Here is a 14,882-nt window from a genome sequence, read left to right on the forward strand (position 1 = left end):
GGCCACTCCATAATGTCAATCTTGTTGGTCTGGAACCAAGATGTTGCTCATTTACTGGTGTGTTTTGGTCGTCTTGTTCAAACCCATTTCAAGGGCATTTCCTCTTTGGCATAAGGCAACATGAGTTCAAGTATTTTGATGTACTGAAACTGATCTATGATCCCTGGTATGTGATAAATAGGCCCAACACCATAGTATGAGAAACATCCCCATATCATGATGCTTGTGCCACCATGTTTCACACTGTACTGTGACTTGAATTCAGTGTTTGGGGGTCATCTGACAAACTGTCTGCAGCCCCTTAACCCTAAAAGAACTTGCTTTCATCAGTCCACTAAATGTTGTGCCATTTCTCTTTAGGGCAGGGGCACACTGGCAGATTCGGGGAGATTTAGTCGCCTGGCGACTAATCGCCTCTTCTTCGATGCGAAAATCTCCTTGAACTGCCTTCCACCTGCTATAATGAGAAAACGGCAGCGCAATGGTACTCGCGCTAAGGAAACTTAGGGCGACTTTGGAAATCGAAGCGCCACGAGTTCATTGCCACAGGCAATTTTTCATTTTAGCAGGGGGAAGGCAGTACGGGAAGATTGTCACCCCGAAGAAGAGGCAATTAGTCGCCAGGGCCTTAGGCCAGTCAATGTGATCTTTGGCATTGTAACCTCTTTAGTCTTTTTTTTTTTTTTCCCAACAATGAGACTTTGTGGGGGCTTCTTGCTGATAGCTTGGCCTTCTAATTGTAACAGTACAACTATCCACTTGAATGGCTGTTTTCTTTCATGTCTTTCAGGTTTTATTTGCCATTTTAAAGCATTTGAGATCATTTTAGCTGAGCCTATTATTTTCTGCACTTTTTTTTATGTGTTTTCCCCTCTCCAATCAACTTTTTAATCAAAGTACTCTGTTCTTCTGAACAATGTCTGGAACAAGCCATTTTACTTTTCAGAGAGAAATGCATTGTAACCAGCATGCACAACATTTGCTGCCTTTCTTCCTTAAAGGAGAAACAAACCCTAAATTTAAAAAAAACACTACCCCCTACATAGACCCCCCCCCCGGCAAATATCCCTAACTCTTTACTTACCCCTTGGTGCAGATTCTGTCCAGCGGAGGTCCAGGCAGCCATCTTCAGCTGCTTCGGTAATCTTTGGAATGAGACTAGCGGCGTATGCACAGTTAGAGCAATTTTCTGTCTCTTGACAAATGTGCATGCGCCGAAACTCAGAGAAATTGCCAAAGCGGCAGTCTCATTCCAAAGATTACCGAAGCGGCTGAAGATGGTGCCTGTGAACCCCGCTGGACAGAATCTGCAACGAGGGGTAAGTAATGACTAGGGTAGGGTTTTTTTTTTACTTTAGGGTTTGTTTCTCCTTTAAGGGCTGTAGATGACAACTTTTTTTCACAGAATGAATGACCTCACTAATTGAACACTATTATTTGGAACAAGCTATTATTTTGAACACTGCTATTATTTTGCACAAGCCTCAATTATTTATTCAGTTACACAGAATCAGCAGCATGTCTTGACTTTTGGGTCTGTTGTTTTCTATTACTCTGCTACACCTACTAGTAAAGCATTTGCCATGTAGAAATATGATTTCCTCCAAAGACAGTGATTGATCAGGTTAGTGATGTCAGACTATTATTCTGAACATATATATACACTTGAGTATAAGCCGAGTTTTTCAGTGCCCAAAATATGCTGAAAAAGTCTACTACAGCTTATACTCGAGTCAGGCCTGCTCGCACAAAAATTATCCTTTGTACCTAGCTGATCTGGGATGGAGATCCAATGCGGGCCAGCATGAAACGATCCGTTGCCTTGTTGAACGTCACAAGCAAGGTCACGGTGCCGCTGGACATGCCCTGAACTGTGTGCACGCTGCGTGTGACGTCACCACAGGCGTGCTCCGCGCTTGCCACAATCGGGACTTCATTGGTGCTGCTGGGAGATGAGGCAAATTCCTTGCGAGCAAATCGCATGGTGGAAGCTATCAATAGAGCAGGACTGGACTCGGGGCAGGAGAAGGAGAGTACTATGAAGGACAGGGGAGACAGAGCTGAGGGACAAGTGAGAAACACACATTAAAACAGGAAAGCAATCCCTTGCTGCTGCTGCTCAAATGGATGAACAAGGCAGGCTGATGCAGGCCAGGGGGGTGGGGATTCCAGGACCCCATGGGGGACCCCAAACTCTCACTCATCATCCTATGCACGACCCCCCAACAGACAATGGGGAGCCCAGGAAGCAGGATGTCGGCGACATATTGCAACAGATCATGACCATCACTGACCAGAGCCTAGGTGAAGCCCAGGCAAAGTGAGTACAAGAGGGAGGGGGTAACTTTAGGTGCTGGAGATGAGGCCTTTGTGTGTATGAGTGACTGCATTATGGCCTTTACCCTCTGCCCACCAATCCCCACTCAAATCCTTATTTCCACCAAAAAAGGTCCACAGCTCCCCTCACAGCACAGCTTCCTAATCCCAACCTTTCACTTCCAAACTTAGTGCCCCCTATGATTTGATAATTGAATGGTCGCTGGAGGATGCTGGGAGCTGTAGTCCAGTTAAAGAAAGCATCTGAATTTCTTACCCTAGGCTTATATTCGAGTTAATACGTTTTCCCAGTTTTTTTGGTAAAATTAGGTACCTCGGCTTATACTCGAGTATATACGGTATATGTTCTCAATGAACACACCTTGTGTTCTTGTAGTGATAAAACTGCAAAAAAGGAAGAAATATATAAAATTTTAAATTGCTCACTCTGATCTATTCAACATTAAGTTGGGTGGGTCTACATGCATTTTCAATTCTCTCTTCATATTGCAACCCTCAGATGTCTAATGGAAGATTTAGGCTGGGGCCGAAATCGCTAGCCGAATTCAGCCCTACTGTAGGAAGTAGCCTCCTCTCTCTTCCGTACAGAAACGGTTAGGTGGGTTTCAGTGAAGAACCAGCAGAAATCAATGAAGCCTGTTCGCGTCGATCCAATTCAATGTGGAAAAGAGGAGGTTACTGCCCGCTATGGACTGAAATCAGCCAGCGGATTTTGGCTACCTGAAAAAAGATTAAACTAGGAACAAGACCAACTATTGTATCAATTAAAGGGACACTATCATGATGTTCTGTTTTTTTTTCATACCTAAGCTAGTTCTCTTTCTTGGAAATAATGGTTAAGTAATGTTGATATCTGGGAAACCACATATTATACCATACCATATTAAATTGTTATAGAGTACTCAACATACACCAGCCATAGCAGTGAATACATTTATTAAATTGGCATAAGAAATAATTGCATTGTAGAAAAAAAAAAAAATAATGAAACCTCCACTTTAGAATTTTTGCCTCCCCCCTAAGAAAACGTCGGTATATTCACAGCAGTGCCGCTCGTTATGAAACTAAGTTCTTTGTTGTTCAGTCCCTGAGGAAAACCATTTCATAAGGTCTGGGTCATCTTGTTGGCTTCCGAATGCAACAGACTTTCATCCACTTATATAATAAATATCTGTCCCACACTGTTCCAGATCTAGTTAAAGATTCCAGGGTCCACATAGGGATGGGCCAGGAACTCTCCAAGTTTATTACCGTCTGTGTCATAGTGTAACATTTTGAAGCAGACGTCACAAAAGAAGCATGGATCGTCTGGAGCATGTTCGTCATTAACGGTCACCCACCTAAAGAGGGGTGTAAATATTATAAATGATTATCTTATAATATACTGTATATATATAAAATCCACAGCAGCAGCTTTCTCTGCAAAAAGGATTATTGCTTTAAAATTACAGATCTTTAAAAATTAATTTATTACTGGAAAGCTCCTCCATTTCCAGTCCCACTGTACATTTTCTTTGATGTTTCATGGGTTTATAGATGATGGTAATACATTTTGAGCTTTGTAAATGATGCAAGTCATATAGCAGTAACATTATCTCACCCTAATTCCAATTCATATAAATGAAGGTGAAACCTACCTGGCAGTGTACATTAAACAGACAGAGCACTTTCGTGTCCAAAACCAGTGCCTTTTTATTAATAATGGGTACAGCGTCCTATCCAAGCAATCTTCGTGATGTATCAGTCTTTTAAAGAAATAAAACATGGAAAACAATTTAAAGCGATTCTGTTTTTTTCAAAACACATCAGTTAATAGGGCTGGTCCAGCAGAAATCTAGACATTTTTTACAAGAGTAAACAGATACAATGATTTTCTGGAAATCTATTTTGGGAGGCACATTTATCAAGGGTCGAATTTCTAATTTATGTGGGATTCTTTAAAACTCCCATGACTTTGAAATTCGACTAGTCGAAATGTATTAATAAAATCAAATTTTTAATACTCGGACAAATTTTAACCCGAAAACTCGAATCGAACTAGAATCGAAGTTCGATCAAACTGATTGAATGTCAGGAAGGCTGCAAACTTCTCCCTGCACCTCTCCCATTGAATTAAACAGTAATTCAGCAGGTTTTAAGTGGTGAATAGTCGAATTCCTAAAGGGCCAGAGTATGATAAATCTTGAAAATCGAATTAGAATTTTTTTAACTCCCTAGTCGAATTTGACCGTTTTGACCTAAAAAAAAAAGATCGAAAATTTAATAATTTGATAAATCTGCCCCTAAATGACACTCTGGCCCCATCAAACATCCTCCCACGATACATACAGAATGTTTCACTTGTATTTTGTGCTTTATTTAGAGCAAATCTAGCCATTCAGAGAATTTTTTTTTTACTCCAGCAGGCTGCTTCAGGATTAGGAGCCAAAGGTTTTGTTTCCTATGCAGGAGGCTTCTCCAGAGGCCTTGGATGACATTGCTTCCATAAAGCAGCAGTGCTTGGTTGTATAGGGCAGGGGCATATATAGTACCAAGGTAAAAATCATCTCTTGTTGCTGACACATGAGGGTAAGTAGGTGGGGAAGGTACAGAGGAAGTCTAACATGCTGTCTACTTATGCCACAAACTTTTGAAAATGGAGTCTGAAAAGATTTTTAGACTTTACTGTACTGCAGTGATCCCCAACCAGTAGCTCGTGGGCAACATGTTGCACTCCCACCCCTTGGATGTTGCTCTCAGTGACCTCAAAGCAGGTGCTTATTTTTGAATTCCAGGCTTGGAAGCAAGTTTTAATTGCATAAAAACTAAGTATACTGCCAAGTAGAGTCTCTTGTAGGCTGCCAGTCCACATAGGGGCTACCAAATAGCCAATCACAGCACTTATTTGGCACCGCAAGGGACTTTTTCATGCTTGTGTTGCTCCCCAACTCCTTTTACATTTGAATGTTGCTCACAGGTAAAAAAGGTCGGGGACCTCTGCTGTACTGTATAGTTAAAGCGAGTAACTGAAAGCTACAATAGAGGCCCTTGTACATATTAAAGACAAAAAGGGCTGCACTTCTCACTAGAGAGCATGAAACAAAATCAGCACTGGACATGTTCCAGTTTATGATTCATTTTTCACTGGGAGAGCAAGGAGGTTAAAAAAATAAGTACCCCCATACTGGGAAAAGCTCTATTCTCTATTCTAAAGCAGATAGTTGAGAACAAGTCGCCAAACGAGCGGATCTTTCCCCGATATGCCACTAACGGCATGGCTATCTCGGGGGTAATTCGAACGTTCGGCAGAAAGATCGAATTACGATACGCCTCCGACGGGTCGGTCGGTTAAAAATCAAACCTTCCCGATCGATATCGTGGCCAGATATCGATCGGGAAGACCCGGCGGAAGCCCCCATAGACGGGCAGCTAAGCTGTCAAATTGGTCCAAACGACCATCTGCCCGTGTATGGTCATCTTTATTTTCCCCAAAGCCCTAGACCTAAGTACTGATGCACTTTCAGCTTAAAAGCAAAAAACAGGTATAAGTCCTGTTATCCAGAATGCTCAGGACTTGGGGTTTTCCATAATTTTCCAGATTTTTCCATACCTTAAAAGGACCAGTAAGACCAATTTTTTAAATACTTTTGTCCCCACAAAATAGCTATAATGATAGGAAAGGCTTACTTCCCCTTGGCTTTTGTCAAATCTACAGTTTGAATTTGACATGCACAGTGCCCCATAGCCGAAAGGCGAAAAGACAACGGAAGACTGAATTCCTCAGTGAGCGTCAACTTTGCATTGATGACCTAAAACACCTAAGCGTTTTCAGTGTCTGCAGCTTAAATTTACGTTTCTATTCCTTCGGACAGATTTGGGGGTAATGATGTGAGCATATATTTAAACTGGAGATGCTGCAAATAAGCTTCGGTGCTTTAAGTCATCGGTGCAAAGTTGACTTCCAGTTCAGTGCACAGGCTTCTGTTGTCTTTTCACCTTTCTCCTGGGGGGCACTTTAGATGTCAAATTCAAGCTGAAGATTTGATAAAAACAAAGGGGAAGTAAGCCTTACCTATTATTATAGCTGTTTTGGGGGGAATAAAGTATATAAAAAAAAAATTAGTGTTCCTTCAAGTCTACTAGAAAACCATAAAAATAGTGATGGGCGAATAAATTCGCCTGTCATGAATTTGCGACGAATTTCCGTATTTCGCTGCCGGCAAATGAATTTATGAATCTCCTGTGAAAATTCACCTGCGTCAAAAATTTTTGGACGCGCATCCAAAAAGTAGCTTGCGTCAAAATCGCCGCACGTCACCACTATTCAGACGCCCATTGACGTGAGCGATGTTTCCAAAGTTGCACACGAGCGTCAATTTTAGATTTTCACACTTTTTCCGCGTATCTTTCGCCGTTTCGAAGATTTCACCGGAAATTCGCAAATTTTTCGGCAACCCCGAAACGGGAGAAATTCGCCCATCACTGCATATAAACATTAAATAAACCCAATAGTCTGGTTCTGCCTCCAATATGGATTAATAATATCTTTGTTTGGATCCAGTATACACTACTGTTTTATTATTTCAGAGAAAACGGAAATCATTTTGGATTCTTTGGATAAAATGGGGTGTATGAGAGACAGCCATTCCATAATTCTGAGGTTTCTGGAAAAAAGGGTTTCTGGATAACTGATACCATACCTGTAGTAACTTATGCATAACGCCTACCTTATATCTGTAACTGTAATAACGTGCTCACAGTCCCCTTGATGGCAGTACAGGTAAGGATAGCCGATCTTTAGATGCAAATCGTTAAATGTATAGTCTTCCATTTTAGCAGACTGAAATTTTCCGTAGCCTCTGTCACGAGATTCTGCCCATTCAATAGTAGTGCTAGAAAAATCAGATATAAATGGAAACTTCTGCCCACATTAAGAAGGAGATAATGCACGCATATATTAACAGGCAAAAAATAACAATCTGAAAATAAAATTCATTTTTGTTCCTCTTGTTGCTACTAAATAAGCATCCCGGCTACAATCTGTAGCACCTTTTATGCACAGAAAAGCTTCTACATTCAGTGGCACTTAAAAGAAAAGAACTTACAGCCACTGTTCTGCCTACAACTGGGCCTAGCTAATGTTTTTCAGCTTAGTCTCTGCCAGCCACCAGGAATGCTCCAGGATGGGACAGTGTCAAGCTTATTTTAATAAAAGTAAAATGTATTGGCACTCTCACCACCAATGTAGATTCTATGGCATTGGCAGTGAAAGGGTTAAAGTTGCAGGGTATTTAAAGAGAGAGTGTATGGCAGCTGTCCCTCACTTATGCAGATAGGGAGTTTGATTAACAACTCACACTACCACTTTAAGACTAACTTTTCAGTAAGAGCAAGAACAAGTGTTTGCAGTACTGCCGTTAATAATTACTTTTCTCTGTTTAAACCCACCTGCTTATATCTCTGCATTCTGGATATCTCAGATCACTGTAGAACACGCCCTCGAAGTGAAAAAATGCTGATTTGAACAGATCCTTGGGAGAAAAAGTTGGGTATTAGGACACATGTACAGTAGATACGTATTACCGAATAAGATTGTAGGCCCCCCATAAAAATAAATCAAGACAATTACATCTAGGGATGCACCGAATCCAGGATTCGGTTCGGGATTCGGCCAGGATTCGGCCTTCTTCAGATGGATTCGGATTCAGCCGAATCCTTCTGCCTGGCCGAACCGAATCCGAATCCTAATTTGCATACGCAAATTAGGGGCGGGGAGGGAAATTGTGTGACTTTCTGTCACAAAAGGTAGTAAAAAAATGTTTTCCCCTTCCGACTGCTAATTTGCATATGCAAATTAGGGTTCGGATTCGGGGGTTCGGCCGAATCCAAAATAGTGGATTCGGTGCATCCCTAATTACATCAAAGATGAAAAAGTGTGGTACAGGTAAAGGGTATGTCCTATATCTGAACAAAAGGAAATGATTGTATTTAAAGGGACAGTCATAGGAAAACATGTTTTTTTTACAAAATGCCTCAGTTAATAGTGCTGTTCCAGCAGACTTCTGCACCGAAAACCATTTTTCAAAAGACCAAACGAATTTTGTTATATTTAATTTTGAAATCTGACCTTAGGGCTATACATATTGTCAGTTTCCCAGCTGCCCCCAGACATGTGACTTGTGCTCTGATAAACTTCAGTCACTCTTTACTGCTGTACTGCAAGTTGAAGTGATATAATTCTCCCTCCCCCAGCAGCCCATCAGCAGATCAATGGGAAGATAACCAGATAACAGCTCCCTGGTAGATATAAGAACAGCACTCAGTAGTAAAAATTTATGTCCCACTGCGACTCCATCATTTACATTGAGTAGGAGAACCAAAAGCTTATCTGAAAGCAGTTCCATTGTGCAGCACTGGCTCTTTCTGAAAGCACATGACCAGACAAAATGATCAGAGATGGCTGCCTACACACCAATATTACAACTAAAACAAATACACTTGCTGGTTCAGGAATTACATTTTATATGATAGAGTGAATTATTTGCAGGGTTAACAGTGTAATTTAGCAATAAAAACTACACCATTAAAATCATGACAGAATCCCTTTAAGGTACACAAAATTCAACCATTCCCTGGGTTTCTTAGAAAGACTGGCCACATGGTGGCATCACAGTGCAATTTAGTAAATGATAAAGCAGCACATATTTGTTGCATGCTGCTTTGCATCTGTATTGTATCCATATTGAGAAGTCCATTTACATTGATGTTGCTACAAAGCCTCGCACATAATGAGAGTTATTTATCTACACACTGTGTACATCTGCACTTAACCCACAGTAACCAGTCAGTTAACAGGCACACCATCAGTGTGTGTATATACAGGTACAGGATCAATTATACAGAATGCTCGGGCCTGAGGTTTTTCAGACAAGGCATCACATTGTATTACAATATGTGCTCTACTGAAAAAAAAAATCTGTAAAAAATGAAATAAACCCAATAGGATTGTTTTGCCTTCAATAAAGATGAATTATATATTTGCTGGGATGGAGACTGTACAATGAAAACAAGTAATAAATATAATTGACATGATTAGGTGCATTCCACAAACAAGTCCATATTTGCTTTTCTATAGAAGTCAACAAGAAAAAAAAATACAGTCATCAAAAGAAAAAATTTTTGTGCCTGAAACCAGCACGGAGTATGGAACTGTAAAATATATGATTTCCTTAGCGCTTTCAAAGTTGAATCCACTTTTGCTGACCCGTTGTAATATTTACTTGAACTATACGTGTTGCACCAACGTGGCTATGTATAGTGTATGGTCCCAAATCTGCTTGTCCAATTAAAAACTTTCATTTGCCTTCTGGCAATGACTGCAATTTGTAACCCTCTTTGAATGGTGTCCTATTGTTTTCGGAGCAGGGCCGTTATTAGAAATCATGGGGCCCCATACAACAAAATTTTCGCCCCCAAGCCCCACCCAAGATCCCCCCCATTCCACACCACAGTCAAAAGACCACACAGACATAAGGGCTACAAAGGTAACCCCCCACACATACAAGTTTTAAAAAGCTATTGGGGACCAGGGCCCCCTTATAAGTTAAAAAAAAAAAAGCATTGGTGCCAGGGCCCCCCCCCCCCTTACAAGTAAAAAAAAATTGGGGCCCCAAAGGATATTTTTTAAAAAAAACATTGGTGGCAGGGGCCTATAGAGTATTGAAATAATACATTGGTGCCCACGGGATTAAAAAAAAAATAGAAAAAGCACACAATGGTGTTCAGATGAATTGAACTTGTGGCTTCAGTACTTCAATTTCGGCTATTTTTGTGACTTTTCACTGCTTCAGGACTTCGGCTGTTCGGCTTTTCTGCACTTCCGGACTTCGGAAGGAGGCAGCACACTTTCGGCGCTGACAAGGGGAACCCAGCTCTTTCGAAAAGTTCTGCACCCCTTCAGGCCCAGGCCTTGTACCCTCTGTGCTTGTACCCCCTGTGCCCCCCTGATGGCGGCCCTGATTGGGAGTTTCATAAACCAATGTCCGGTTCTGCTCTGTACACCAGGTATAACTTGCACTTGACTTTGGCCCCATCCATGTTTTAAAATGATTTACTAGATAGTTTATAAATAAGAGCTTTTACAGCTCCCATGTTGCTCAGAAAAGATTACAGTAACAACAGCATCCCTATATATATATACTGTAATCATAGAAAATAGCTTAGTTAAGGCAAACAATACAACAGCACCCAATCATGTATAAATGCAAATATGCAGAAAGGGAACGTTCTGTGCTCAAAATCTTCACCTTCCAAGAATATGGAAGTCAATTATTAATCTTGGTTGGAATGTGCTCCCAGCATGTAGTGATCATTAGGAAACAAACTCTGTTATAGCTGAACATATCAGGTTGTTATTACCTTGCAGATATTTTCTGGGGCTAAGTCTGGATTGTTGCTGAATTCTCCCCCAATCTGCATATCACTCACACAGTTAATGGCATCCTTCAGCTCCGTCAGTTTCTGACTGCCCAGAACCAACACAGTTTGATAGGGTTTGTAGTCCTTGTGCTGTAAAACAAAATAACACAATTGGTAGAAGAATCCTGCTGAAAAAGGCAGAATCCTGGATTTGGTGCATTCCTAAATCTAATACTGTATCATCGGACTAAAGGGCTGTGCAGTCTTCCAGTCCTTGCATATTCCATAAATCTTGATTAATACCAATAAATGCACTTTACATAAACTTCAAATGGAAAGAGTTTGCCGCTGCAATATGGCAGCCATCAGAACAGTAAGTGATGGAACAGGATACATCAGGTATAGGCAAGGGAAACAACCCACAGGCAGGCTTAAGCACATACAGTTCAAGCTTGGCTCTACCTCTTTTAGCATTTTCCCAATGACAACAACTACTTGGACAAGTTCTAGCAGACCGCAATGAGAATTTAGTAGCGAATATTCAGGTTAGATTGCCATCTAGCCTCACCCCTTTTTAAATGTATTTTATTATGACAATTTATATTTAATTCTATGGCAAAAATAAGCAGTAGGGCTAACGCCCCACAAGGCTATTTCGTCACCTGCATAGTGAAAACAGAGAAACATCCCAAAATATGTTGTTGTTTTTTTTAACACACTGGAGCTCATTTATCAACACTGGGCAAATTTGTGTAACAATACATATATACAGATGTGGGATCCATTATCTGGAAACCCATTATACAGAAAGCTCTGAATTAAGGAAAAGGATATCTCCCCTCGACTCCATTTTATCCAAATAACTCACATTTTTAAAAATGATTTCCTTTTTCTCTGTAATAATAAAACAGAAGCTTGTACTTGATCCAAACTAAGATATAATTAATCCTTATTGGAAGCAAAACCAGCCTATTTGGTTTATTTAATGTTTATATGATTTTCTAGTAGACTTAAAGTATGAAGATCCAAATTATGGAAAAATCCCTTCTCCGGAAAACCCCTGGTCCCGAGCATTCTAAAGAACAGGTCCCATACCTGTATTTGTATAATAACCCTTGGCAACCAATCAGATTGTTGTATCCATTGTTCTGCTTGCAGCTGGCTTTAAAAAGCTCATCACTAATTGGATGCTATGGGTAACTGTCCATGGGCAAATTTTCCCAGTGTTGATAAATGAGCCCTACTGATTTATGTAGTAGTTGTTTCCTACTTTTCACTTACAATATTAAACTTTAGCATTCAACTGTGGTTTATGAAAGTGGTTTATTCTGGTATGTTTAGGCCAGACAGAAACAATACTAACATTTCGAAAAATGACTGGATACACAATATTCAGAGTAAGCACCAATTCACCCTCATCTACCAGATCTGCTGCATCCTCAGGTTTTTTTCCTACTGCATGAAATTCCTAGAAAAAACAAGAACATGAATGACTCAAATGATATCATATCTCAATAGATATTACCTAGCAAGAAGATTAGCGAAGTGCAGATAAACAATCATAAATCAAATGGCGGAACCTTGAAAGGATATATAATTATAGGATGCCATTGCACAAAATGAATTTAAAGGGATCCTGTCATCAGAAAACATGTTTTTTTCAAAACGCATCAGTAAATAGTGCTACTCCAGCAGAATTCTGCACTGAAATCCATTCCTCAAAAGAACAAACAGATTTTTTTATCCAGACCAACCCATTGCATTTCACTTATTTAAAACAATCAGCAACACTTTTACACCCCACCATTTAAAGGAGACCCATCACCCCAAAAAAATATTCAAAATCCTGTTTTATCACGTTAGTCAAGCAAAAATGAACTTTAATGACACTATATAAATTATTTGAATCTTGTTTCCTCCAGTCTGGAATTCATAATTACAGCAAGCAAGCAGGAGCCATTTTGAGGACACTGTTACTTTGTGCACCAGAATGGGGGACCTGATGTCCATCCCCATGCACTGGATACACAATTAAATGGTGAAGAAAACAGGGGAATGTGTGGAGAGCAGTGACATCTAGGAAGTGCTGAATGGAAGGTGAAAGTGTGGCTAAGGCATAGATGAGGGGCAGATAATAGTTGTTGACAGCCGAGATTTTTAAATGCTTACAACAGCTATGGATGCTTTAATAAAAAATAGAAATTGGATTTCATGTTTAATTTGAAAAGGACTTTTATAATACAGCTTTTTGTGTCTGGGTGACAGGTCCACTTTAACATGATAGAAGAAGACTTTTATATCTTTTCTTTTTTGCTTGTTTTATTTTTGGGGGACAATGGTCATGACCACAAAGAAAATTATTTTTCTATCCTAAAGATGAAAAATAAAATAAAAAGGCACCAGCTCATGAAGGAAGGTTTCTTGTCTGCATGCACGTTCAACAATAAGTGTTTCTCTGCGTCGATCAACTATCTTCTTCCGAATCCTGTATAAGGGAAACAAAAAGTGTTAGTTTACCTTTGGCAGTGGGGCCAATCAATTCTCACTGCTGCATTTCGAAGCAATCATTTCTTGACATGCACCAGCAGGTTCAAGGCAATTGCATACACAAGTTGAAGAGAAAATTCCCAGTATTTTTTTTTTGAACATCTGCCAAGCTGGAAAGTGATGGGAACAGCCCTATTTGCCATTGCTCTTAAATAGTATGCCAAACTTAAAAACTGTTTTTGACATACTGAGAATATATCTAATTCCAATAAACTTCCAATATACATTCATTAAAATTTCAGTCAGGTCTCCTCAATGTCTCCTAAATAGCTGGCTTCTGCTACATTGTTTCAAGAGGCAGAGCCCGCAGATCAGAGAATAAAAGGGACCAGACAGATACTACTTTCAACTGCAATTGCATTTACAAATAATTATAAGACCACTAAAAACTATTAACATATACAGGTATGGGACCGGTTATCCAGAATGCTCGGGACCTGGGGTTGTCCACATAACAGATCTTTCCATAATTTGGATCTTCATACCTTAAGTCTACTATAAAATCATGTAAACATTGAAAAAACCCAATAGGCTGGTTTTGTTTCCAATAAGGATTAATTATATCTTAGTTGGGATCAAGTACAAGCTACTGTTTTATTATTACGGAGAAAAAGGAAATCAATTTTAGAAATCTGAATTATTAGATTATAATTAAGTCTATGGGAGATGGCTTTTCTTTAATTCGGGTTTCCAGATAACATACCTGTACTGGAAAACAGTATACAGTTAGACCCATAAATATTTGGACATAGACAACTTTTTTCCAATTTTAGTTCTGTACATTACCACAGTGAATTTTAAATGAAACAACTCAGATGCAGTTGAACTGCAGACTTTCAGCTTTAAATCAGTGGGCTCCTGGGTTGCTTTGGCTGTATGTTTTGGGTCATTGTCCATCTGTATTATGAAACGCCTCCCAATCAATTTGACTGCATTTAGCTGGATTTGAGCAGACAGTGTCTCTGAACACCTCAGAATTCATTCAGCTGCTTCTGTTCTGTGTCACATCATGGATAAACATTAGTGTCCCAGTGCCACTGGCAGCCATGCACATGTTCCACCCCTTCTCCATACCTTTTTCTTGCCATCATTCTGGTAAAGGTTGATCTTGGTTTCATCTGTCCAAAGAATGCTTTTCCAGAACTGTGCTGGCTTTTTTAGATGTTTTTAGCAAAGTCCAAAGACCTTGCAGTGCACCCTTCTGTATTTAGTTTCATACAGTCTTCTCTTTATGGTAGACTTGAATATCGATACGCCTACCTCATGGAGAGTGGTGTTCACTTGTTTGGTGATTCTGAAGGGGTTTCTCTTCACCATGGAAATGATTCTGTGATCATCCACCACTGTTGTCTTCTGTGGACGTCCAGGTCTTTTCACAAGTGCTTTCTTTCTCAGGATGTACCAAACTGTAGATTTTGCCACTCCTAATATTGTAGCAATTTCTCTGATGGTTTTTTTTCTGTTTTTGCAGCTTAAGGATGGCTTGTTTCACCTGCATGCAGAGCTCCTTTGACCACATGTCTGTTCACAACAAAATCTTCCACATACAAGCACCCCCCTCAAATCAACTCCAGGGCTCATCATGAATACCTAATTCAATT

The 14,882-nt window shown here is 40.0% G+C and overlaps 1 protein-coding gene across 6 annotated transcripts in view; it reads right to left on the reverse strand.

Annotated features, from left to right (window-relative positions):
- Nucleotides 1-3,256: 3,256 nt before the first annotated feature.
- The window catches only part of snapc3.S (small nuclear RNA activating complex polypeptide 3 S homeolog), a 34,415-nt gene continuing 22,789 nt past the window's right edge, over nt 3,257-14,882 (reverse strand). For all 6 annotated transcript variants that reach the window (XM_018243795.2, XM_041580105.1, XM_041580108.1 and 3 more), the window contains 7 exons: nt 13,135-13,219; nt 12,098-12,202; nt 10,735-10,884; nt 7,765-7,847; nt 7,044-7,208; nt 3,975-4,082; nt 3,257-3,677 (listed from right to left, as the gene is read on the reverse strand). In XM_018243795.2, the coding sequence (XP_018099284.2) occupies nt 3,530-3,677; nt 3,975-4,082; nt 7,044-7,208; nt 7,765-7,847; nt 10,735-10,884; nt 12,098-12,202; nt 13,135-13,219 (844 nt within the window). In that variant the 3' untranslated portion in view covers nt 3,257-3,529. The remainder of the gene's footprint in view (nt 3,678-3,974; nt 4,083-7,043; nt 7,209-7,764; nt 7,848-10,734; nt 10,885-12,097; nt 12,203-13,134; nt 13,220-14,882) is intronic.

The sequence above is a fragment of the Xenopus laevis genome, chromosome 1S (genome assembly GCF_017654675.1).
Source record: "Xenopus laevis strain J_2021 chromosome 1S, Xenopus_laevis_v10.1, whole genome shotgun sequence".
Taxonomy (NCBI): Eukaryota; Metazoa; Chordata; class Amphibia; order Anura; family Pipidae; genus Xenopus; species Xenopus laevis.